This window comes from Ostrinia furnacalis, unplaced genomic scaffold, assembly GCF_004193835.3.
Source record: "Ostrinia furnacalis isolate ACB-3 unplaced genomic scaffold, ASM419383v2 OfSCF1172, whole genome shotgun sequence".
Taxonomy (NCBI): Eukaryota; Metazoa; Arthropoda; class Insecta; order Lepidoptera; family Crambidae; genus Ostrinia; species Ostrinia furnacalis.
The window spans coordinates 785,432-812,502 of NW_021131411.1; the positions used below are offsets into that span (position 1 = coordinate 785,432).

Sequence of the window (27,071 nt, forward strand, 5' to 3'; positions counted from 1 at the left end):
TTTAATAATACTTTATGATCTTTTATTTTTGGAGGCTAAAATTAACTAAATGTATACCTATTTGGTATATCATCAAATACCGAATAAATTGTACTTAATATAATTTCGCTACGATACCCAGCATTAACTGAACTGACTAAATATTTTTATTTAGATCCCAATCTTAAAATTTCTATTTACATGAAAATAGTTCCCGTAGTTTATTTTCGTGACAAACACCAGAAATCAACACAGACAGCAGCCGCGGGGAAACATAGTCGTCTCTATTTTATATTTTTAGTCGGGTGACATTTTCGTTGCGCTGGTAACCCGGCCAGTCGCAGCCGAGCGTGCGGTGGGTGGACAAATACCTAGCCCACAAAATGGATTTTGAACCGAATACCACTCGTGAACTATAGTAAACGTATAAAATAATAACCAAACGATGTTTCGTGTGCGGTTATAACACACGCACCAAAAAACAAATAGTGTATTTTTTTCATCGTCAATGTTTCGCAGATTATAAAATGATACTGGCCGGTAAGTGATTCCTTTTTTAAATATTCAAAAAAGTTTTTTTTATTCAATTTTAAATAAGGCGTGTGCTGAAAATTGGCAATGCGTAACGCATAACCTATTTGGTTGTGTCGATTAAAAATACAGGGTGTTGTAAATTGAATTATGAATTAAATAGTGTTTAATTTAGGAAAGTGTGCTCGTTTAAATTACTTATGGGGGTTGTGTTTTAGTAAACAATGCAAGAGAAACCTCCTTTTCGTCTAAAATCGATAATGTCCGCGCAGCGTTCTTCGTCGACACCACTCGCCCCAAGCATGTTTTTGGCGCATTTTTGACGGATAAAATTATAATCCCACATCTTATTACTAAAAACATATTAATTATTAAATTAAAATGGTAATTTTGCTACGATTTTAATGAAACTTAATCGCAAATAAAATAAAATGCAAAGCTCTATATTTTACAGGTTTTAAATCGTAAAAATTAACACATCTTTGCTATGTCTTCAAATATTTCTTGTTCTAAACACAAAAATGAATTTATTTTTGCATTTAAGTACTTATTAATATTCTTTATAATCAACAAGAGAGGTTACGAAACTATTACCGTGTATTAAATAAAGAGAAGCGTTTTAAATATTACTTTTTACGTTAGTTAATGTTTCACACAGTATTATTTGACACGTAACTACTTATTTCATTTTTTAAAGGTCGTTTACTAAATGACATCTAGGGTTTGCACACCTACGAGTATAATGCGGACTACGAAATCGTAGCATATAGGTTGAATTTTAAATCTACGCACATTAAGCGGTACTTACAATAAGGCATCTAATTTAGTTGTAATAGGCACTATATTGAGACAAAAACGTACAGTTTAATGCTCTGTCGACTATACAAACACACACTTTTTGTGCTTTTGTACTCGTACTATTTTAATAATAAATAGGTATTTCGTATTTTAGTTCACACGAACTTGAAACTTTTTACTAATTTTACTATGAAATCGTGAAAAAACGTAGCATGAAGACGTAAAAAAGTGAAAAAGTTTTCAAGTATTCAAGGTTGTTTCTGTTATTACGTGATACATCAAATAAACAGTAATAAAATAACTAATATCGGACCCTTAAAAACGATAAAAGGGGTCCGTCCGTTTTAAGTTTGATCCTGCGGCAAATTCAATAATAAACGAAAGAGATTTATGAAAAATCGAACTCGTAGTATTATAATGAGGATTTAAATGAAAAAACATATCAGAAAAAGATTGTGGTAGAAGAAATTGGATGTAATATAATAAAAGAGTTCTCAAACTCGCATCAATATTGTACATTTTTGAAATGCAGACTGACAGTCATGGCTAGCTCTCTAGCGTAAAGTACTTCAATGCACTCAAAAATCACCCTGTATCAATACTACAGATTTACGTACAGGTTACTATGACTACTATTTACTACGTAGTACGTAGGTTCATTTACACGAAACGAGGGCTTCGGCTTACAACGGATTTTTGTTATTTAATATTTTGTATTCTACGATGATATTTTGCGTTATTTATTTGTAGACTGTTTGTAGTGAGTGAGTTTCTTGCGCTGCTTCTTCTCAGCACTGGCCCATTTATTGTCCCGAAGCAGTGGTAGGGTTAATACTGGGACGTGTAAAAGCGCTTTTTAAAAGCCTACTTGCAAAAATTAATGAGTTTTATGAGTTTAAGAGTAAGGACAGTTAGAGATGATTAAGGAGAGAGGGTAGACCAGGGATGTTATGGATATCCGTAACCGTAACCGAAACTTTCGGATATCCGAAATAAAAAAATATCCGAAACCGTAACCGATTCAAAAGTTTCGGATAGTTTCGGATGTAGGCAGTTTAAATTGTTTTTTGTATAGCATTATACAGTGTGAGTCACGTTAAAGTGTACATATGAAAATAGATGAAACTAGACCTATTTTTATCGACAAAAAAGAGGTCAAAAAATTTTTGTGATTTTTTTTTAATTTTTTATAGATTTTTTTTTCTTCCAATTACTTATTGTAAAGAAAACGTAATAACTTTTAAACTAAGCGGTATATCCTGATAAAATAAAAACAGTAATAATGCCAAATAACAGGCAATACTGAAAAAATACATAAAATACCCAGAAAATGCCAACAAATAATAAAAAATGATACTTTTTTAAAAAAATTTGCTTAAAAAATCGTATTTTTTTGGTTATTTGATAAATTTCTCAAAAAAATGCCCCTATAACAGGTGGTTTTTATTACTTTGTATTATTCTCTATCGTGTTACCTTCGTAAAACCAAAAATCGCATGTCTCTATCCCTATCACAACGTTTGCAATGATCGTTTGAACTAAGCCTCTCCGGGCGCGTTATTCAACGCTTCGTTAACAACGAAACTGAAAATGGCTCTAGATTTGTAATTTTGATAAAGACAAGTTAGATTTCAAATAAAAAGAAAAGATTTCGAAGTAAAATAAGCATTTTAGTTAAAATTAAAATTGTCTCTACCTGTAGCGGAGAATAATGTAGTGGCAGGCCTTTGTTCAAACGATCATAGCAAATATTGTGATAGGGATAGAGACATGCGATTTTTGGTTTTACAAAGATAATACGATAGTTAGGGTTTGCTCCCGGGAAATCCCGGTACTCATTTTTCCCGGGAATTCCCGATAATCTAATCCTTTATCTAGTTCCGGTACTGACGATGCAATTCCCGAGACTTTCGGTACTTTCGGGACTTCAATAATTTATTTTTGAATAACAATTTTTTGACTAGATGCCATCATCTTTTTACGTACACACTATCAACAAATGAAAAAATATTAATAATGTTCCTAATTCATTACTATCCTTTTAAGACTGATTGTTTTATCTGATTGTACTTAGGTACTACTTATTATTTCTTATAATAGCGTGTTTTTTTATAAACCTAATTTAGTTTTATGTTTTGTCCCTAACTCTTGTCGCTGCCAGTATTTCAAATCAAATCAAATCAAAATTATCTTTATTTGTTTAGACTAATTAAATTAGTTCTTGCAAATCGTCAAATGCTCTTAAGGAGCCTATACATGTCTCATTCTTTTTTTGCCCTACCAGCGCTTCGAGACAAACATTTGGCAAGTGCTGAGAAGAAGCGCCGCAACAAACTCAGTCACCACTGTCTGCCGGTTTAAAAATATAAAAAAATATAAAAAAGTAGAATTTAACATTGATAGAAAGGACGTGGGTACCGAAATTCCCGAATTTCCCGGTTTTCCCGGTACTGGCTTAGACCTGGTACCGGTAATTCAGTAACACTCCTTAGTACCGGGACTTGCAACCCCTAACGATAGTGAATAATACAAAGTAATAAAAACCACCTGTTATAGGGGCATTTTTTTGAGAAATTTATCTAATAACCAAAAAAATACGATTTTTTAAGCAAATTTTTTTAAAAAAGTATCATTTTTTATTATTTGTTGGCATTTTCTGGGTATTTTATGTATTTTTTCAGTATTGCCTGATATTTGGCATTATTACTGTTTTTATTTTATCAGGATATACCGCTTAGTTTAGAAGTTATTACGTTTTCTTTACAATAAGTAATTGGAAGAAAAAAAATTCTATAAAAAATTAAAAAAAAATCTCAAAAAATTTTTGACCTCTTTTTTGTCGATAAAAATAGGTCTAGTTTCATCTATTTTCATATGTACACTTTAACGTGACTCACACTGTATGTAAAGGCATAACAGCCTGATTTACCTTTATAATGCCATCTGGTAGCAATTTATATTTTTGTATTACTTTTTATTCGATGTAAAGTGTGCGGCCATGAATGAACCGTGTTGGACAACTGTTGCAAATTGCATTCTAAAGCACAGATATCCGTAACCGTAACCGAAACTTTCGGATCACCGAAATAAAAAAATATCGGTAATCGTAACCGAAACCGGTATAATATTATTCCTATATCCGTAACCGTATCCATAACCGAAACTACATATCCATAACATCCCTAGGGTAGAGTAATACGTATTTCGGCACGCATGCGGATCTGGCCCGCATTTCATTATTTCATCATGTTTTCTTATTACCCGGGCTACACACCGCAACCAGCAGCTGCAGCGTGATAAATACGCACGGAATTGTCTAATTCCTATGTGCTTCTTAGGAAATATATGAAAACAGCACGTCATGTTACACAATATAGTATAGCATCCTATGTAAGTTGCAAATACACACACCGGCAGATTTAGAGGAACGGAAAAAAAAGCATCAATATCATCATTATTTTAGGAAAAAAATGCCTAATTATGACATTATTTTTTAATTTAATTCTAAATATGAAAAAAATAATTGCCAACAGTATATTTTTTTAATTATTTTGTTTTAATTACCCCATCAACAGTTTCGTTGAGTGTTTTGAATTGAATGAAGCTTTTGCTAATTTGGATTTCTTTTACGTGAAAGATGTTTTTTTCTGAGAATTTTGTTGTGTAAGCATTCAGTTACTTATAAGGGTTTATTATGCCCAGCTTAGCACCGTCAGAAATCATTAAGGCAGATGAAATGAGAAGTAACGGCCATGCATACAAATCGGCTGCCGTAAGACGTCGTTGATCAGTATCGACCACCCATGGCAGTAACCAACGGTACAGATTGATCATTTCTGTCGTTAGGAGGAGGGTTCAAGTCAGAAAAAGGCGTACTTCGCGACGGGATGACCGTTTTTTACAACTTCGAGTTTTCAGAAAGTCGCGGTTACCTGCTGTTCAAGCCAGAAATAACCTTAAAGACACTCGAGGAGTAAGAGTGACTGAGCCCACAGTTCACAGGAGATTTACTGAAGTTGGTATAGGGTCGTGCATACCCGAGAAAGCTCCAACTTGTGACACAGCACCGAAAAAACATATTGAACTTTTCACGTGAATATCGTGATTGGGTCTTGAACGACTGGAGGCATGATCTCTTCACTTATGAGTGCAGAGTTCTCTTAAACCAGATCGATGGAAGATAGCGAATATGGAGACACAAAGAGAACGTAACATTTAGTCTTAATTTTGAAAATATCGTGGTTTATGGAGGTAGCTTAATTCTGGTGTGGGGAAGGATTTTTTTGGGAGCTCGCACGGAGTTAGTGGTGGGTGATGGAGGAAATACGACTTCTGAATGGTACACTAGGAACATTTTAGAAGAACATGATGTGCCATTTACTCCATTTATTGTGGACTCCTTTAGTTTAATTCACGATAATGTTCGTTTTCACAGTGCTCGCTCAGTACAGGCACATCTAAACCATTTGGATATACCCATGATGCAGTGGCTGGCAAGATCCCTAGACAAGAATCCTATAGAGCATGTCTTGGACTTTCTTAAAAGATGTGTTAAACTCAGAATACCACCGGTGGTGTTGAGAAACGCGTTACTAGAGGAATGGCAGACATTGCCCCAAAATACCCTTCATATCATTAACTGCAGCATGCTCAGATGAATGGAAACCATCATCAGAGCAAGAGGGGGAAATACCCATCATTAATTCATTCATTTGGATAGTGATAAGCTACCCTAATTTTTAATCTGGCCACAATTTCTAATTTTTGTTCAAAACTGAAAAATTGAAATTTCGTTTCGATGATTTTTTATTAAATAAAAACGACTAAATATTTAAAAAATATATGTTATTTTATTTTATTTTAATTATCTCTTTATTTTGTATAATAAATATTTCATAGATCAGTAGTAATTTTCCTTATTTTCATACTTTTTTTTGCGTTCCGCTAAATCTGCCGGTGTGTGTAGTTCGCGACTCCAAGACGAATGCGCTGGATGCAGGCTGCCGCCAACCGGCCATTGTGGAAATCATTGGGGGAGGCCTATGTTCAGCAGTGGACGTCCTGTGGCTGAAAATTAGTGAAAATGATTTTTTTTTATCCACAACGAGGAAGCTCTTGGCCTGTATCTCACCTGATGGTAAGTGACGATCAGGCCGAAGGTGGAAGCGAGCTTCACCCGGAATCCTCAACCACGGAGGAACTGGCTAGGTATCTTACCCCTAACTGCCGGAACACAACAATGCTGTTAATATTGTTGTTATCGCGACAGACTTAGGTAAGATGCTAGCCAGGCGGACTTAGAACAAGCCCTACCACCAACCAAACCAAACAGAAAAATCTGCTCCCGCTGGGAATCGAACCCGGGACCTCTGCGTCTGAAGCAGGTGGTCTTACCACTAGAGCACAGAAGCGGTTGATGATGAACCAAGACGTGTTGCGAAACTAATAAGATCATTAATTAATTATACAACACAGAAAACAAGAAAAGAAAGTTAAAAGAAAGACGATTGTGACAGTCTTACCGATAACCTAGGAACCTCTTGTAGATAACCAAGGAACCTCTTTTAGATAACCTAGGTATAGTCTGGTCCGTGAGCACGTAGAATTTTGTCCAATGACCCCTAGCTAGTCTAGCTACCCATCCTAATCGCTCGCGCGTAATTATATTGCTGTCGCGACTGTGCGACTGGCACCCGCAGTGAGTGTGCGAGCGCGACAGCAACATAATTACGCGCGAGCGATAAGGATGGGTAGCTAGGGGTGATTGGACAAAATTCTACGTGCTCACGGACCGGGCTTTAGAGGGCAGTACAGTTGTCCAAAAGACTGAACTGTCACAGCTATGACATTGACAGGAGGGCGCTACTAGCAATACCGGGTTATTAACTTATTAGTTCCGATTTTTACCACGTTGGAGAACATTGAATTTTCATTTGCAGAAGGACGTTTGAGACTAGGCGGAAGCCACCGACTTATAGTTGACCGATAGTTGTGTCAGGCTGCATAGATTGTTTCATCCACTAAGACGCGCCCCACCATTCTTCCGCTAATGTTTGAGTGTTATCGGTACACGCTAAAGTTTCCATGAGTGCACACGCACACTACAATAATGCCGCTCGGATGGCTCGGATCAAACTCCCCGCACACCGCGCGACCGAGACCAAAAATTGGTGAGACGCGTCTTCGTAGATGAAACGATCTATAGTTGAGTCGAACTGTAATCAGTACGAAGATGTATGAAAGTGCACACATTGGATCGGCCCATTCTTCATACAAATTAGAATCAGGCCCAACTATCGGCCGACTAAAAGTCTGAAGGTCTGCGCCACAGAGATATAGAGAGATGCCAACTAATGCGCTGAGTTGGAAACTCAGTGTCGCATTAGAAATTGACACACACAAAGTAATCAAAATATGCGCTCATTATCCACTGCGGAGTGCGGTATCAGTACAACGTTCGAATAATCTTTAGTACTACGCAAGCAATGTAAACCGTTTACATTATGACGTCTGCAGCAGTGTTCTGTTTTTGGGCATATTGCTGCGACATCGGCCCCGCCCCCTTGACACATCTCCTTAGTTTCTGTGTTTTGTGGTCTGCGCCTAGGCTTAAGATGCGCCTAGGTTCGATTCCCACCTCTGACACAATAAAAAATATTTGAACTCAATGGTCAGAGCAGAATAGTCGTGGGACGTCCATCATCCACCCACAAGGTTGACCGACCTGATAAAGGTAGCAGGAAGGCGCTGGATGCAGGCCGCTACCAACCGGGCGATGTGGAAGTCTTTGGGGGAGGCCTATGTTCAGCAGTGGACGTCCTGTGGCTGAAATGATGATGATGGTCAGAACAGTAACCTGGGTTCAAGTTTCAACTGAGGCAGTATATTTTTCCAAAAATATATTTTTATCTATAGATATTTTATTTTTACTTAAGAACATTATTTTTTTCTTCACGTTTGTCGTTAACAATGTCTAGAGGCCGTCCTCGATTATAAGATTTTATTGCTATACTCAAAAACTGTGCCAAGATTATTATTATGGGAATTATTATTTTAAATGTGTTAATATTTCTTTGATTTGCGCATCTTATATTACACACTTCATCTACCCACGTTTATGCTGCTCATTTGAAAACAATGTTTATTTATAAATGTAATTACGCAAACCATATTTTATATTCGCTTGTCTTAATTTTTCGGTCACTATCAGGGGAGATTGGGGCAAAATTATCAACGCAATAATATTTTACTAAAATGAAGTTCAAGATATTTTGTATGGCGTGGATTGTCGGCACTAATTATTCAACCTCTAATTTCTACCACTGGAACTTTTGTATAGTCAAAATCTATCAACCGATTCGTCTTTGCTTAGCTTTGATTCGGAAACTCATAATGACTCAAAAACAGCTTGTAGACAAAACAGCCCAGAAGTGACATGGATCTATTGTTTTATAAAATTTTTTAAAATTGTTTAATACCTAGTTCTTCAACGGGGTTTTTAGTTCCATTTTTGTCCACAGGAGCGGCGCTCGGGTCGAGGTGAGACGCGATCCGGTTCGAGTCGACGCGAGCACAACTAGCGAAAAATGCGCTGGATATTTCCCGTGCCAGGTATGTAGCACAAAATCTAATCCAACCCAAAAATACAGAATATTAAGGCCTAGCTAAGAACTTAAGACACAGCAATAATCACGCGGTTGCTGGGTAGTTTTTTTAATGCAAAATAAGGCAGGCATTTGACCTGAATCACCCTTGATGTTTAGTGAGATGCTGTCTGGGATGGTACATAATTATCTGCCCTGCAAGTTCCTATTCTTTCTCGCCTTGAAGAGGCCTGGATTATAGTGTTCGGGAGAGACAGCAGCAGGCAGCGAATTCAAGTCCCAAGTTGTTCGCATTATAAAAGAGTTAGCTGTGCTCTTAGTGCGAGCTGGTGGAATGTCGACAATTATGTAGGGATGGTACGCTAACCTGCTTCTGGTTCTCCGGGGCTGGTGGAATTAGGTTCTTGTACATTTGCATCAAACCGTAACTGCACAGTTACCGCCTCAGTGCGTCGCCACTCGCTAATGAGAACCATCCAGAAACCGCGTGATTATGATTGTGTCTGAACAAGGTCTTATAGACTGATCCAGAATTTAAGACCACCATGTCTCAGGCTCATGAGGATAGGGATAAGTTATAGAAGAAAACTAAAGAAAGTAAGTAGTGAGAAAACTAAATAAAAGTAAGTAGCACAAGAAAGCAATGTACTTAGACACTGCACAAAGCACTGTTACATAGCAGAAATCACCTATTATGAACACCAGAAGAAATGCGTTAGTTTTATTCAATCACGATATTCTGTTAATTTTACACATAGCACTAAATTCACGGAATTTTGACATTAATTTTGACAGTTCATATCGATAGAAAGGTAGTTTCTACTACCTTATTTCTTATTTCAAAACTGACTTTAGCCTGCACAGTAGGAAAGAAAAAACATTTCAAAAATGTTTTATTCTACTTTTAACATTCTTCACTGTCCATATCACCCCATTCTCCTCCCAATAATCGGTCAAACCGCGGGAAACGCGTTAATGACGTCACGGGTATAATTCGAGAAAATCTGGGCCACGGGTGAGCGATAATGTCGTCGCGGGCGCAGATATGATAACCTGGGCCGTCTGTGACGTCAGTGTGCTTGTTGAGTGTCACTGACACACTTATGTCGTCGTGATAGGTACTATTTTGGAATGATAATGTAGGTAATTACAGGCTGATGTGTTGATGACTGTACAAAAATTAACATTTTTTTTCAAATTCGGTTTCTAATAATTAATTTTAACCTAATGACATACACTGCTGGACAAAGGCCTCCCCCACGGATTTCCATAGCGACCAGTCTTGCGCTGCCTACATTGAGGTGCCACCAGATCGTCGGTCTATCAAGTGGGAGGTTTGACTACACAACCTTTACCAATATTCAAGAATAATATCAACCCCAGAACTTTTTTGCACCATCATGACATTTGTGGCATCCGTGGCTCTAGCCATGCATCTCACTTAATGAAACTATGCTGTAACATTGTCAATAATAAATTTTATAGCCTATATTTTCATGTTGTTCTAAAGTATAAACAATAACACTGTAGATTTTTATCTAAATTAGTTCAGTAGTTTTTGAGTAAAACACATCCATCCATCCATTCTCACATCATTCAACCACAGGACGTCCATTGCTGAACATAGGCCTCCCGCATTCTCAAGAACTATTTTTATATTTCATTACTAGGAATTTAACATTCTGCTTCTTTTACAGTTCTGCTCATGTCCTGGTTCGGAGTGGACCAAGTTAAAGGAAACTCCTGCATCAGAACCGGTAACATACAAACCGCTAGTAAATGTGTCAATTATGTTTCACTGACTTCTGTACGTTATACAATAAATAGATGTTCAAATGTTGATTAGTTTGTGTCGTGAATGTGTACTGCAAACACGCGAGGTGATCGATTCGGTTGTAGCGGTAAAGCTAGAGACGTCCGCGCGGCTTGAAGACCGCCGCGCGACTGACGTTGTAACAGCGTGCGAGCGCTAAAGTAACCTCGGTATAGTTTTATAGATGGCGCTTTAAGTTATATTTTTTATTAGTTTTATTTTGTTTTTTATTACTCTTCTCATGTTTTTAGTTTTTAGCAGGCTGAATGTGTGAACTATATTTTATTTAACTGTTTAACTTACTTTGTGATTGTTTTTGTTGAAACTAATAATTTAAATAGCTTTTTACATTAACGGCCATTAATAAACTAAAATAAGGCCTGATTTTTTAAAACGCCTAGTGATGTTGTACTATTTTTAGAGTGTGCTTATTAATGTCGATGTTTAAAAATACTAATAAATCTAGTGATGTGCCATGCTATGAATCGATTAATATCGATGTTTGCAGTTCGTTGTTATTATATGTGTTTGAGTGTCCACAGGAATGCGATGTTACCAGGAATGGGTAATTTTCTGCATGAATTTAACTTCCTAGCCACACAATCACTTCCCGACAGTACATTGATGTACAAAACAGTTGATTTGTTTTTGTTTTTATTGAAAAAAAAAACACTTAAACTTTACTCCTGTGAATAACTGACGTTTGTTTTTCAGATACTAATCTATTAGATTAAATACACATCAAATACAACACTAACTCACGGTATATTAGTTTTGATTTGGTAAGAAATAAAAACACATTTTTTCACCAAAAAGTGTGTTTACTTTTTTGACAACTAACCTATTAGATTTCCTTTTTTTTCCAAATTCTCTCCTGTATTAGACCCAGTCTACGGACATTTAGTTTATTTTCAGTTATTTACAGGACTATTAATTATGTTATACTATCTTTGTTTAGTTACATGTGTAGTTATATGTTATATTTCCTATTATGTATATTATTTTTCTTTTTTTACTAATTGAAGCATGGATTTTCAGCATTATGGGCACTAAGTCTGAGCCCCCTTATTCAGGCGGAATGCCAAAGTAAGTACATGTTTATTTTACGAACAGTATTAAAGAAACTCTTTTTTAAATCACAAGAGACGCTTCAAAGCTTACGTCATTCAAGCTAACACATAAAATAGCTTGTTATTTTAAATATTTGAATATTCCCAACCAATTGGAATATTGTTCAAAAGCTACGAAACGAATAAAGATAAAAATATTCACATATTTAATCAATATTACACTTTAAATGCCGTAGACTGGGAAAATGGTTTTACTTCTGTATATGTTTTGCGTTTTTTCTATTAGTCTAGCTCTGCCTGCGACTTAGACGTGGTATCTTTGATTGTTGGTAAATATACGCTTCATCAAGTATCGATATTTTATCTATCGACTATATCCCCTCACTATATTTTTTTTACAACAAATATAGACAAAAAAAGATTGAAAATAAATTGGTGAAAGGATATAGTGATAGATATAACATTAATATTAGTTTATTCGTGTTTAAACGCTAAATTAGCATGTCAATGTTGTCAATAACTGTCATAACGCTACAACAAGTTTGACATTAATATTGGGTTCAAATCTGTAATATCCACACTCACAGTATCTCATTCTAAAAATATATGTCTCGTATTTTTATCATAAAATATAATAATTGAAAAATATTTAGAAGTGGCCAGTTACAATCAGAGTGTTTTAAGGCTCTTAAATTACCTCGAATTTGGAAGAGTTTGAGCAAAAACATTATTAATATGATGCCATATTTTATAGATAAAGAAATTACTCTTAATTTCAGTGTTAGGTACAGTGGATAATATCAGAATCGAACCTAATATTCACATAAAACATATAAAAACAAGGATGTAACTGAACAAATCAAAATATACTTGTCAAGTAAAACAAAATGTTTGATTTGAATAAAAAAAAATTCAAAAAAACTTAGTAATTCTGATTTTCCAGCGTTCATTTAGATCCTTGTCGTACGCATTGATCATATCACTGTGGGTTGATCTTTAACATCTATTTAGGTGTGTCTATTATTAGTCGTGTTATTTCGATTCAAACGATATCGTCACTGTTTGAAATGATTCCAGTTGACACAAAGGGCTGGCTGTAGTTCATTTTTTAATGGTATAATAAGTATGTAATAACAAGTGAATGGAGATATAAATTTATACTTTGTTAACCAGCGCGATCCCATGTTTTAGGATGTCAATAATAATTATCGCGGAAACGTATTATCACCATAATACGCTGTGAAGTTATTTTTATACTTTTTCGCATTATTAGATAAAACAAACATAAAAATATCAATACGGTCAGAGGTTTCGAGTTTCGAAATGTCCTCGACGACATTGAAGATAACGAAAAAAAACAATCATTTTGGATAACCCTGATCTGTTTTTTATTTAGTAAACAAAAATACAGAATCGTATACTTTTCGTTACCATCACTGAAATCCCTACTAATATTATAAATGCGGTAGTACTTAACTGTCTCTCTGTCAATCTGTCTGTGTCACTTTCACGCCTAAACCACTGAACCGATTTTGATGAAATTTGGCATAAGAGATACTTTTTATCCCGGTATTTAAACAGGGACGCGCGCGATTAAGTTTTTCTGTGACGGACAAAATTTTACACGGGCGGAAAGCTAGTCATAAATAAAATAAAATTTTAATTTTCATTATGTTTGTCCAAAATTGTGCAAATAAATATTTGAATTTGAATTACAATTATTTATTAGTTAAAAGTTTAAAAAATACTTGCATCAAACAAGTAGGCCAGTAAAATTAAATGTACGTCAATAATCCTGCGACCCACAATCACGCTATCTGGGACACATGCATAAATAATTGTACTTTACGTTATAAAGTGCATAATTGCATGGAAGCACAGTAATTCTATACTACTAGGTACTGATAAATCTGGAAAATTTAAAGTAATACCATTACCACTGGGTAAATAAATGAAATACATATTAAACCTTGTTTTGAGGCTAAATATCTTACTTAAAAAAGGCGATATTTTTTTGCCTTTCGTGTCATCTCACTTAACACCAGGTACGATTGCGGTCAAATACCTGCCTTGTTATGCATAAAAAAAACTTCGATCTTATGTAGCGATTTTTACACGTTTCTTTTCGAATAACATTTGATAGGAACCCTGCCTACTTTGATAAACAAAATTTAAAAAACATTCGAAACTTCTAAGATTATTAAAATTTATTCACCGAGACAAGGCAATGCACATATTTATTTCAGACAGCCCATAATATTGTATGTGTGACACAAACAAAGAATCGTAAAAAACTAGTGTTAGAAAATAAATAGTAGATAACCGATAGAGTAAGTGATTTTTATCACAATATTTTTTTCTTCTTAACTAAGAATTCGATCTAATGGTTAACGCACAGTGAAATGACAATAACTGCTAATTTAGAAGTTTAACTAGTCATTAAATGTTCCAGGTAAGTATTTTGACTATGTCTAGATTTAAACCCATGTTTAGTTAATAATTTTAGGATGTTACCCCACCAATTACATAGCTAATGATGTTCACTGGTCAATTTAACATTTAGTTTTAGATTTAGGTATCCACCATAACCATTAGGCTGGTTTTAGTGTAACGCGGACTGTCAGTGCGGATCGCTCCGCACACCCGCACAGCCGATCTGTATGAACTGCTAGGGAGCGGAGCGGTTTCTCCGGACAGCATTACTCAACGGTCCCTAGAAGTTCATACAGATTGGCCATGCGGAGCGGGTCCGCACCGGACGGTCCGCGTGACACTGAAACCAGCCTTAGATTGTACTTGAATTCGACTTTCGATATTGAGTGCTGATTTTAGTCCATAGGATACATTTTACCAAGACATGTTTTTGTATTTTAGCCTTTTTGGAAAGAGCATTTTTCATTTATCTAACTAAATCTCTCTCTACAAAACTTAATTGTAGGAAAAAATGTAGACATTTGGAAATAATAATAATTATGTAGATGTAAGTATTAGTGGTTTTTAACTAAGACAGTGTAACTGTTGCTTGCGTAACATGAAAATCTCTGAAAAAAATATAGCTCATGAAACGTTTCATTATATCGATATTTGTACAGCCCTATTATAAAATTGGCGTAGACTATACACGGTTTTAAAAGGTTATCTAAGACTTTTTATATTTTCAACCGTATCTATTTACACACTATTTACGAGAAAAATGTAATAATATTGTATTGAATTAAGATTAAAAGTAATCTTTGGAACGACTGAACTTATTATTTTTTTCATCGACAGAAAAAAAAACAATCTGCTGGGCTACTCCGAAAACGTTATCCGAAGTTTCGAATGTTGTCATCCTTCTCACACAAAGCAAATTGCCAGCATGAGCGACAGTGACAGATAGACTCGAAACTACGTAAATAGCGTTTCGGTTTAGCCCCCCAGACACGCACACTCAACAAGATCCGACTTCTATTGAAATCCAAATCCGATTGTAGATTCTTGACGTAACGACTTATTTAATTTATCGATACTGTATAATTAGACACGCTACATCACTAACTAGGTTAAATAGGGATGCCCTTAATTCAATTAGTCGATCGATTTTAAACGTAATCTTAACTTACATTGTAAGACGTCACAAATAGATGTAGGAAGTAAAAAATACGTTACACATAGGTACATATACATAGTAATGTAATTCAGGTCCAAATTGGTCCATATTACAAAACAACGTTAAAAACTAGATTTCATCTCAGTCAAAGATTCCGTCCTAGGTCTAAATATTGAAGTTGAAGCAATCACAATCTCTAATGCCCGTATTAATAAATGCCCAAACGATACTTGCTAAGTGAAGCAGCAAATCGCACGCACAGCGTTGAATAGAGATTTGTGGTTGGTTCGTGTGTCAGCCTGTGCGTCCACGCGCACTGTGAGACCTCATAGTAATGTTTGTGAATACAGGCATAAGACTGCTAAGCATAAAAATACAGCCCTTTATAGGTTTTAGAAACTCTCAACGATTATTGAAAAAGCGTCCAGAGCCGTATTTTATTTATTTATTTATTATTTTACATTACAAATATACTACAGTTTTATTTTGGTAGACAAATGGTGTCAATCATTGTCAAATCATCCACAAAAGTAAAATCGGACCACATTTTCAGCTTCTCCAAAGCGTGACGAAAAAAGCATAGCTTATTAAAAGCATTTAAAACAAAAACATTTAATTCACAAGGACATGTGGATAAAGCAAAAATCTGTAACAATCGCGTGACTGAATAGCCTTGGCTAGCCTAGCCTAGCGACAGGTTGGTAGAAACTAGTAATGTTGGGAACAAGTCGGTATTTTGTCGATGGAATACAAAATACAAATCTCTTATTCAGTACTTAGGCCCTTAAAACACGGCCCAAATAGCTTGCCCTACCACGATTAACGGGACAACATAATATAGGCTGATGTTCAGAAGAAGTGGCGAAAGAAACTCAGTGTAACATTTTTTCTGCCTAATAATTAGAAAGAAATGGGAAGTTTAAACTTAATCCTTTATTTGTCTTTGGTAGATTAGAGAGGGACTAGCTACTGCAGTGGAGACCAAATTACCTAAAGATAAAAACTAATTGTAGATAGTTAAATAACTAGCTATTAAACATAAATTAGGTAATTTTCAACATAGTATAAGGTTGTTTTGTTTATACATGAAATGCCACTTATCCCAAGAGAAACCGCTCTCTCAATAATTAATAATAAAAAACAATAAAATTCACTAAAAATACTCACCCAGGTAAAAAACAATTTCCCTAAATAAAATCATTCTATTTTATAAACCTATGTCGTCAGATTTATCGATACCCAAACTATCGACAACCTCCCCTCACTAGGGCTGCCTGAAATAGCCACAAGAAACCTTTGCTAGGCGTGAGCAAATTGAGTTTTGAAATTTACCCTCAACACGATAGAGGCGACCTAGGCCAAGCATTGGCCTCAAATACTTCTAAGTAGGTACTGGTTAGACTGGTATGCCACCAGCTAGACTGTTCAGAATAAAAATTGTGTCATAGCGAGGGCATACACCGGTTAGAAAAAAAAATTACTATTTGACACAAAGAAAAACATAACAGAAAGAACAAGAAAATAAAATAAAACCAATAACAGACAAAAAGGTCAGATTAGCAAGCTCAAATTACGTCAAATCTTACACAAAATTGCAACGTACAGAGTGAGTTATGCCCGATTTCACCAATAATCCCTAATTTTTAAGTGACCCCTATGGAAACACAATTCCTGTTATGTGTTACCATAGGGGTCACTTAAAAAATAGGGATTGATGGTGAAAACGGGCATTAGTTTATCAACTACATATTTTATCTTGTAGCTTTCTATTGGGCAGCAGAATAATTTTTGAAATCAGTTCAGTAGTTCCAAAGATTACCCAGATTTGAAAAAATAAACCAGAAGAATATAATAATATCACCGTGGTTTATTATTTATTTATTTTTTTTTTATTTATTATATTCTTCTGGTTGATAGGCTTCTTGGTGGATATGAATAAAAGTAGGGATCATAATATTATTATGATGTAGGCAGTAAAAGAAGCAATTTTGCAACAATATATTTTATACAGGGTGTTAGGTAAATGGGTATATGAGCCGACACTAGCCCATGTTAACATGGGCATATAAATGGTATGGTGAAGTCAGAAATTTGATATCATCATTTTATTTTTTTAAATTTACGTACAAAATAAATTTTATAAAGTCCGATTTGTATGAAAAATAAAATAATTAAAATGAAGATATCAATTTTCTGACTTCACCATACCATTTATATGACCATGTTAACATGGGCTAGTGTCGGCTCATATACCCATTTACCTAACACCCTGTATATTATACTGTCTGAGGTTTCTATGATACAAACTCACGCTAAGAAATCACGTTGCACTACTAGCCAACATTATAGTGAATAACAATTACAATAATAGTCACAATCCATTGTCATACTGCAGTTATAATAACCTTTGCTACAACGCCTACAACTCAACTATCACCAGCAAAATATCATCATTAGTGCTAACGAATACTCGATTATTATTAACTAATGGATTGTAGTCGATTTTTAGAGATTATTGATCAAATCAATCTTTAATTTCCAACAGTATAATCGATTGTCATAATCTAGGTATCGATCTTAGTTTCACGACAATATAATACAGGCTGTAATTTTTATACTTGATAAAACAAAAAGCATTGCTTCTACTACTCAAAAGCAACAACTGTTCCTAAGGGACCGAAGTTCGTATATTTGAAAAAAAAAAGTTGAGAATTTTATATTGGTCCTGTAGGAAGAGTATTTGTATTTGAGTAGTAGAATCAGCCCATTTGATCAAGTGAAAAAATTTAAAAATTACACCCTATATTATTTTATCAATTGATTGAGTCGATTAATTTATGGACTGTCTAGTTACTCAACCCCATTCCATTTATCGATAAAATACCGACCACGCGGCATCACTAAACTCACGAGTCTACCTTCCCCAGCCCGCACAATCTACTGCTACGAGTGTGACAGCTGGACCGACTACCGCTGCAAGGACCCGTTCAACTACACCGCGTTGCCGCGGGACCAGCCGCCATTGCAGACTTGCAACGGGTGCTGCGTCAAGATGGTGCGATACTCAAAAAGCCGTGAGTATATTATCTTAAAACCTACTTATAATTTAGCAATTCTGCGCGCTATGTCGGTTACTTTGGTTCTCCTGCGGATCTCCTCATTTCTGATTCGATCACGCAGGGAAACTGCGAGCATAGCCCGCTCCATCGCCCTTTGGGTGACCTTGAGCCTTCTTAAGAGGCCCATAGTAAGCGACCACGTCCCAGATCCGTATACCATCACTGGCAACACTTTCTGGTCAAAACTTTTGACTGATGAACCGACGATCGGGTAAAGGTCGCGGGAAGAGCCTGGATGCGGGCAGCGCAGGACCATTAATTATGGAAAACCTTGGGGGAGGCTTTGTCCAGCAGTGGACGTCATCAACAGGTGATCAGGTTTAAGGTCCTCTCGTTCCCGACACTGCAGCTTCAATGTAGCCAAATTACTTCCATCTGCTGCTGGAGAAAGGCCTCCCCCAAGGACCTGTCTTAAGCTACCCGTATCCAAGTGCTTCCCGCTTCCAACGAGTTAGTAAGAGTTCAACTACACGCAGACCTGCAACGGGTGTTGCGTCAAGATGGTGCGCTACTCAAAAAGCGGTGAGTATATTCTTAACTATCTAATCGCGAGTTGAAAGGATAAGCAAGCTGAAGTGGCAATGGGCAGGGCACATAGTACGCAGAACTGACGGAAGCCAGGTTCTGGAGTGGAAGTCACGTACCGGATAGCGCAGCGCGGTACGTCCTATGTAGCCAGGAGCTACAGTTTATCTTTTGCGCCAAATTAGGCTCACTGCTGAACAACGGATTTCCACATCGACTGGTTCTGTACTACCTGGATCCAGGTGCTTCTTGCTGACTTCACTAAACAATTCTGCCCGCAATTGATTAGGTTTAAGGCCTTCTCTCCCAGCATTGCATTTCCCGTGTTACCAGGATCTACAGCTTATACGAGGGCGGCACTGAAAATTTCGGGAATCAAGGAAGTGAAACAACATTACTATTTAAAAATGTATTTATTGCTTTTTAAAGTATTCTCCGCGAAATTTGACACATTTTTCCATACACGAAACCAATCATTTAAGCAACCATTCCATTCGGAAGTTTGGGTCTCCAAAATGGCCGTTTTGTAGGCGTCCACAGCTTCTTCAGGTGATGAAAATCTCTGACCACGCAATTTATTCTTTATTTTAGGGAAAGTATAGAAATCATTAGGGCTTAGGTCGGGGCTGTATGGCGGATGGTCTAATAATTCTATGTTTTCTTGCTCTAAAAACTCTTTTGTTCTGTGCGCGGTGTGAGAACTCGCATTGTCGTGATGGAGGATGATGCGGTGGTTGCAGTTCTCTTTACGGAGTTCAGAAACGACTTGTGGCAAACAAATGCTAGCATACCATTCTGCATTAACCGTTCTTTGTCCCCCAAGAGGAATAGATGCAACATGGCCGGTCTTGGAGACAAACGTGGCCACCATTTTTTTTGCAACACTCCGTGAACGAACAATTTTTGTTGGCTTTAACTCATTTTTGAACACCCAAACTCGTGACTGGGTTTTTGTTTCGGGTACGTACGCACATATCCAGGATTCGTCACCTAATACGATGTTGTATACAGCATTTGAGGATCCTGCGTGTAATCTTTCGAGAGTTCTGACGCACCAAGTAACGCGAGCCGCTTTTTGCTCTTCACAGAGCGAATGCGGTATCCATCGGGAAAACAACTTTTTTACACCTAATTGTTCATGCAAGATTATTTGTATTTGACTCATGCTAATGTCTAAAGTTGCCTGAATCTCGCGGTATGTCACTCATGTCGATCTTCTTCAATCAGCTTACGCAAAATCAACGTTTTCTTAGGTGACTGCAGTTTTTGGACGACCTTGACGGGGATCATCACTGAGCTTGACACGTCCACGTTGAAATTCAGCAAACCAGCGATAAATTGTGGTTTTGGATGGGGCTTCATTACCAAATGCAGAAATCATCCGGTCAACACACTGTTTTTGTGTTAAACCACTAAGAAAGTCATAATAAATCATCGCTCTTCAATTTTCTCGAGTCAATTCCATTTTCTCAACGACTAAACAAGTTTCACAAGACCTTGTGATAAGACCAAGAATCTTTTTTTAAATAAATAAATGGTATTCGATGTTTAAAACCAAGGAGTTTGCAATTAAAAATATTTTGATATGATAGGAACAGTGGAAATATTCCATTCCCGATACTTTTAGTGCAGCCCTCGTAGTAGCTAATTTTTCTATCCCTAGAAGACATCATATTACACCTACTTTAATCGAAAAAAACATTCTCAGTATGTCCAAACAAGCCACATTAAAGTATGCATGTTTTCTGCACACTTTGCATCATACAAAAATGCCAACTTACTTATGGAGTAAACTGTTTCATAAACACGTAAATAGATTGCTTAGAGACAGGGGGCATCAGCTACTTATACCAAAAATAAAATTGGCTAGTGCTAGGGGCTGCTTTAGATTTGCCGCTGCAAAAATTTGGAATGACCTGCCAGCACCGGTTCGCGCCGCATTGGATCTTACGCTACCGACCTTCCGCAAAAGATGTCGCAACTGGCTGCTTCAAGAGCAATCTCTGGCACTGGCTAATTATAAGTTCACATAGCAATTTGTAATTTTAGGAAATTGTAATTTTAAGTACCTATAAATTAATATTTATTTACTTATGTATAATTATCTTGGCTATGGCAGAATAACAGGGTTTGTGGGTCTCCTGCAATCACTGAGTCATAGACCTTTTTGTCTCTTATGATTTTTTGTATCTGTGAAAAACTGTAAATGAAACCTGTTTTGAGACAAATAAATACTTTCTATTCTATTCTAAATTACGTCCAGTGCTGAGTAGAGGCCTCCCTCACCGATCGGTCTTGAGTTGCCCGCATGCAGGTTCTTCCCGCGACCTTCACGAGATCACGTAACATTTTTAAGCGTCCATGATGTGGGTCACCTTTCAATTCCTTCCTACCACTGTTAGGATATTACAAAACATAATTATGTCTATCAAACACTTAACTAGATGATCTTGAAGAATCTACTCATAGCTCTATAAGGTCTTTTTATACACTTCCTCTAGGACACAAGAAACTACGGCCAAGGTTACAACCAAGTGTTCTTCCTGAAGAATCTACTAACCTATTAGGTATTTTTATAGACTCCCCACAGGACACTCGAAACTAGCACCATGGTTACCAACTGCGTCAATTACCTGTGAAATACGAGCATCACCACTTACGCATATTCGGGACCAATTACTACAATTGAACTGGATCTACCAGTCCAGGAAGTCTCGCGAAGAGCTATCTGGGATAAATTGGTGCTAAGTTTAACTAATGGTTCGCCACAAGGTTCATGTACTCTGCTTTAGTTGGAAACAAAGGAACATACCTAGAATTCGTAAATCGTCATAAATGTGCTGGACCTCAAGAATTTACACACCGATCGGTCCTGGATTGCTCGCATCCAGGTTTTTGGCCTATATCTCACCTGATGAAAAGTGATGATCAGGCTGAAGGTGGAAGCTAACTTTACTCGGGATCCACAGTGACTTAGGAACTGACTATCTTACCTCCAATCGGCCGAAAAAGCATAAAGCTCATTTATTTTTGAAAGCAGGCTTTTAAAAGGCACTTTTACACGTCCCAGTATTAACCCCACCACTGCTTCAGGACAATAAATAGGTCAGTGCTGAGAAGAAGCAGCGCAAGAAACTCGGTCACTATTGTCAGCCTCCTTTTCAAGGGCACCACCAACAAAACCAAGCCGCAACTTTTGCTCTCCCTGAGGTCCTCTGAGAAGAGGCAAGTAAGAAGTATTACGACTAGACATCTAACAGTAATTCTCTCTCTTTCCAGCGTACGAAGTCGTCCGTCGCACGTGCACCTCCCAGCTTCAAATAAACCTGTTCATGGTGGACCACGTTTGCATGATGGAAAGTACGGGGACGGGGCACATGTGTTTCTGCGAAGAGGATATGTGTAACTCCGCGCCTGCAGTCGACACTCCTTTGGCCCTCACTGCATTAGCGATTCTAGCATGTGCATGTATAAGGTGAAGTAGACGTGTCACACCCAGTTGGGTCAACCGAAACCCTCGAGTGAACCAATTGGATGACCCTAGCTGATTTACTCTTCGTCCAATAGTAGCTGTAGCCTAGACTAGAGCTTATTTGAAAGGAAGCTAGCAATGGTTTTGATTAGCTTTTGCTGATGGAATAAGCACGTATCATCATCATTCGATTTACTAACGATTTTCCAAATTTAAAATAGCGTGTATATAATGCTCAGTAATAGTGATGCGACGATCTCGGAACGGTTATATCGACGCTTCACTAACGGTCGTTTTGGCCCGATTTGCTCATAGATGCACTTTAATAGACGTGTGACACCTTAGATAGATAACGAAATGGAATGAACTAGCGAGAACTGCCGTATGAATTAGACGGAAATTATAAATCTTAATTAAAGTAGGTTAGGTGTAATGTAATTCGTATGGCAATAAGCTACCGCCACTGTGTAAGTCGAGTAAAACGGTTGTGTTTCATGTTTTGTAAGTAGAAGACAGGATAGGGTCATTTGATTCGACGTGATTCTATTTTCTGTCTTTGTCTATCGGTAGTGAGTGGATGAAGACAAAATATAGTTTAGCAGACTGAAATGACCAATATAATAGAAGCACTTAGTTACCTGAGAGTTTTATAAGAGATACAAAATAGGTGATACTGTCCAATCGTAACCTGCGCGTAGGCAGGCCGGATCCATAGGCGCGAGTTGACGTTAGCAATCAATTATAGATTGAGCCATAGTTTTGCAGGTAGACGACGCTATTGAAGGACTGGTTGGGGATGATTTGTAGTTTTTTTATCGTAAAAACTCAAGAATATTCAGATCATTATAATTTAATTAACACTTTTTTCATTATATCTAGCTTATTTTGGCAATTTTCCCAATTTAAAAATCGCTAATCGAGCTCAGTGCGTTGTTTTTTTGACATAAGCATGTTTTCTTTTGTTTTTGCTGGAAAGTCAAAGATTTCGAGTGTGGTTTGCTTCAAAGAATTAGCGTAAGGAACAAACTAAAAGCTAGATTCGTATAGTAGAACGCTATGCGGTTAAGTAAGGTTAAATATAGAGTAATTATTATACGAAATTAAACACCAAATAAATTTTAATCGTTAATGTATAATAATATTTTAATTGTTAAGTTTTCTGCTTAGTGTTTTATAATGAGATTGGTTAGCAGAGGGCAAAATGCATTGATAGAGGTACAAATTTGTGTTAACAGTAATATACCTAGGAGTTAAACAGCAACAAAGACTGTTATGTATAATTGGAATATATCTCGGACCCAAATACATAAATATTTTATATGATAAATAAAGAATAATGGCCAATTAAAAGTGACCTTGTCGGAATGCAAATATAATATAAGAATAATAATTCAATAGAACGGAAACTATATTGAGTGTTAAGCAGCTGTTTTTTATCGATACTTTTGTCGACTAAGGCACACTTCACGTCCCTAGTGTATCTGAAAAATCCCAATTGAGGTGTAATCATATTGCCGCATGGCGTCCACGTGGCAATATAAATATGCCTTTATCGACAATAATTTCTTTCGTGGCTTTGTCGGATTTAGTTTCGCTAGCACGTGCTGGGTGCATTATAAAGAATGTAGTTGATATATAGTTGATTGTGGTGCGCCCAGCACAATTAGGGATCCTCAAAACGTCACACAACCCCGTAACTGTCTACACGTCCTTCCGAACTCCTAACAGTCTTTGCTGATTTGTTTTTTATGATTATTTTTAATTTACTGGCATGCTGAGATATGTATGCGTGAATATAGTTTAATCCAGGCCTTATGAGTACTATATTAGTCATTATATTGTAAGGTAAATAAGAGTTCATCTCCGATTCGAAGAAGAGGCTAATTTATGGCTTTTTGAATTAAATTAAATTAAATTATTAATTAAAACTATTTTTACATGCCGTGAGAAAGCAATATTTTAAATATACAAATACTTAGTTGGTTTATTAGCAACTGCTCTAGTGTATGAAAATTACAGTGAGAAAACCAGTGAAACTAGTATAACAATAGTTAAACCAAATCGCATCGATTATTATAGTTAGATACCGGTATATATCGATAAATATATAGACACTTGGTGCATCACTAGGATACTGCCAAGAGGTTCAGTGTTGCCAGTGCATTAAAATGTAATCCACAAAGAGTAGAATAATGCATACCACGGTAGTTCCTTTACAAATCCACAGAGCGTTATTTAAGCAATTATAACTGCAATATTTGCCGGCGTTTTACAAGCGGCACCTTATAATAAGTAAAGTTATTTTTGCTTTGATTTACCTCTGTATATAAATATAATATAATAATGAGTGCAAAGCATATAATAGATAATTTGGTATGTAAATTAATTATGGAGATATAGATACATATAATATCATATGAATAGAAATAATCTTCCTATAATTGTTATTAATTATTTAGTAATATTTACCTGACACTTGCGTGTCACCTTTGAGTATAACTATCACCTAATTTTATAGAAACACTTGAAATGAAAATTATATAATTAAGATTTAAGTTAATAAATAACCATTTAAGTGTAATTTTGTTTCAAAACAATTTCAAGTGTTTCTATAAAAGTTGTAGGTCTTTTACCTCTAAAAATATCACAATCATTGCATGTGGTAAAGTTAAAAATTTTAAGGCTAGCAACAATGTTATGGTATAGGCGGTCAGGCATGCGTCACTGCACTGTAGTGGGGCCACATCCACCCAGCCGCTACACTTGGAATGCTACGAACGACCCTAAAAAACTATCATTTAAATTAGCTGTCATAACTTAAAAAACTACGTCCGAAAAAACTACCAAATCACAATATGCTGCCAGTAAATGTACTAGTGGTAGAAATGTGTTCAAATGATGGCTATTTTAAATGAGTATCGTATCTAGAATTTTTATTCTGAGAGCTGTTAAGACATAAGTACTACATTTTTATCCTATTCGCTTTAATTTAATATAATAGTGATAAATCTAAAATTGTAAATGTAGTGTTGGGACACATTTTTTACGGTTGTCGATGTTTCCGATTAATTAAATTAGTGGTTTAAATTTTTTTCGACGGCAACCGTTTCGAAATGTGTTCCATCACATTTATTTAAATTAAACTTCTTTCTTCACCTTCTAATTATTGCATATCACGCATTTAGATTGACTAGCTGTTCTGAAAACTAACGTTACATAGTCAATTAGAGTTTTAACATATCTATGCAGAATTGGGCTTAATTGTTGATCGGGGGCCATTTGGCCCCCATTGGGGTTTGTTCAGCATGAGTTTATTTTTTGATAATAATATAACAAACGTCTTACGGACAAAATTACTTCGCCTTGGGAAAGCTTTAAAATACACAGAAATGTAACATTTATGATTTAATATTATTTTGAGAGTGACAAAGAGAAGTGCCTGATACAAACGACAAAATATAATGATAGTGCTGTTACTTGTGTGACAAGGTAATTAAATTATCGGTAAATTTTATCGATATTGTCCTTACATTGCAGTTACGAACATAAGCGCGGTAATTTTGTCCGTAAGTTATGGAAAAATACAAAAAATAATAACGATTGCACTTTTGATTTTTGGAAACACTAACCGGCTGAAGCTTTGCGGGTAATATAAAGGCCAGTTGAGTCTACTGCTCGCCGACCATCGATAGGGCCACAGAACAAGCGTTTTAGACAAGAGAACAATACTTCATCAACTATCTTCATATACGCCTCACAATAATTGAAGCTTATGTTTGGCTAAAATTCGACCAATCGTAGATTTAGATCAATGCTTCAAAATTTCTCAATTGATTGAGGTTTCCCTTACGTTTAGAGGGAAAAGCATGAAAATTAAAATCTTTTAATACACTGAACATTATGAGCTTCGTATTCGTCGTTCTCTTACTGGCACTTGAACAAAGTATCAGTGTTGATGGTGAGAGAGGAAAAATCTGAAGAGGCTGGAATCTGAAGGAATGGCTTTCAAATATGAAACCAAGTCTAGGTCTTATCGACCTGTATACAAGCGCATTTGACTCGCCTAATTTCGAAATGTTGGTCATCACTCTGATATTTTGTTAACCACTGTTATTGATTATTTGTTTATCAAGTAAATAAGTTGACAATACAATATCAGAGTTTAAAAGACAGCAAGGTAAGGTGAAATTCACATGAAACATCAGTCACAAAAAGGTATAAAAATCTCGCACCAAGAATGCTTGTTCTCTGGCCCTATTATAAACATACTGTGGTCCGTTTTCATTTTTTTCTCATGTCATCTGTTGGTCCGAAATGAATGGAAAAACTATATTTAAGTTTATTTCTAAGTAACCATTCCGTTTGGGACATTTCATGTATAATTTTTGATTTTATCTGGCAGTTATTGTGAATACTAAAGAAACGATATTGTAAAATAGAAAATTTGCCTTTACTACTTATTTGTCGTCAACAGTCACCACAAAATTGCGAAATTCTCCAATAGATTTTGAACTTTATCTTTTTAGAGTAAAGTACAAAATCATTTGCTACTTTGTGGTGGGTTGAGTGTA

General features: G+C 36.2%; 1 protein-coding gene across 2 annotated transcripts; it reads left to right on the top strand.

Moving 5' to 3' along the window:
- Positions 1–298: 298 nt before the first annotated feature.
- On the top strand, positions 299–27,022 carry qvr (glycosylphosphatidylinositol-anchored protein quiver). Of its 2 annotated transcripts, XM_028302958.1 has the most exons (6): positions 299–519; positions 8,829–8,919; positions 10,610–10,669; positions 11,764–11,811; positions 18,312–18,458; positions 22,308–27,022. In XM_028302958.1, the coding sequence occupies exons 2-6, from the start codon at positions 8,895–8,897 to the stop codon at positions 22,505–22,507; spliced, it is 480 nt and encodes a 159-aa protein (XP_028158759.1). In that variant the 5' UTR covers positions 299–519; positions 8,829–8,894; the 3' UTR covers positions 22,508–27,022. The 2 variants fall into 2 exon arrangements, with proteins under 2 accessions (XP_028158759.1, XP_028158760.1); XM_028302959.1 differs by lacking the exon at positions 11,764–11,811.
- The last annotated feature ends 49 nt before the right edge of the window (positions 27,023–27,071 follow it).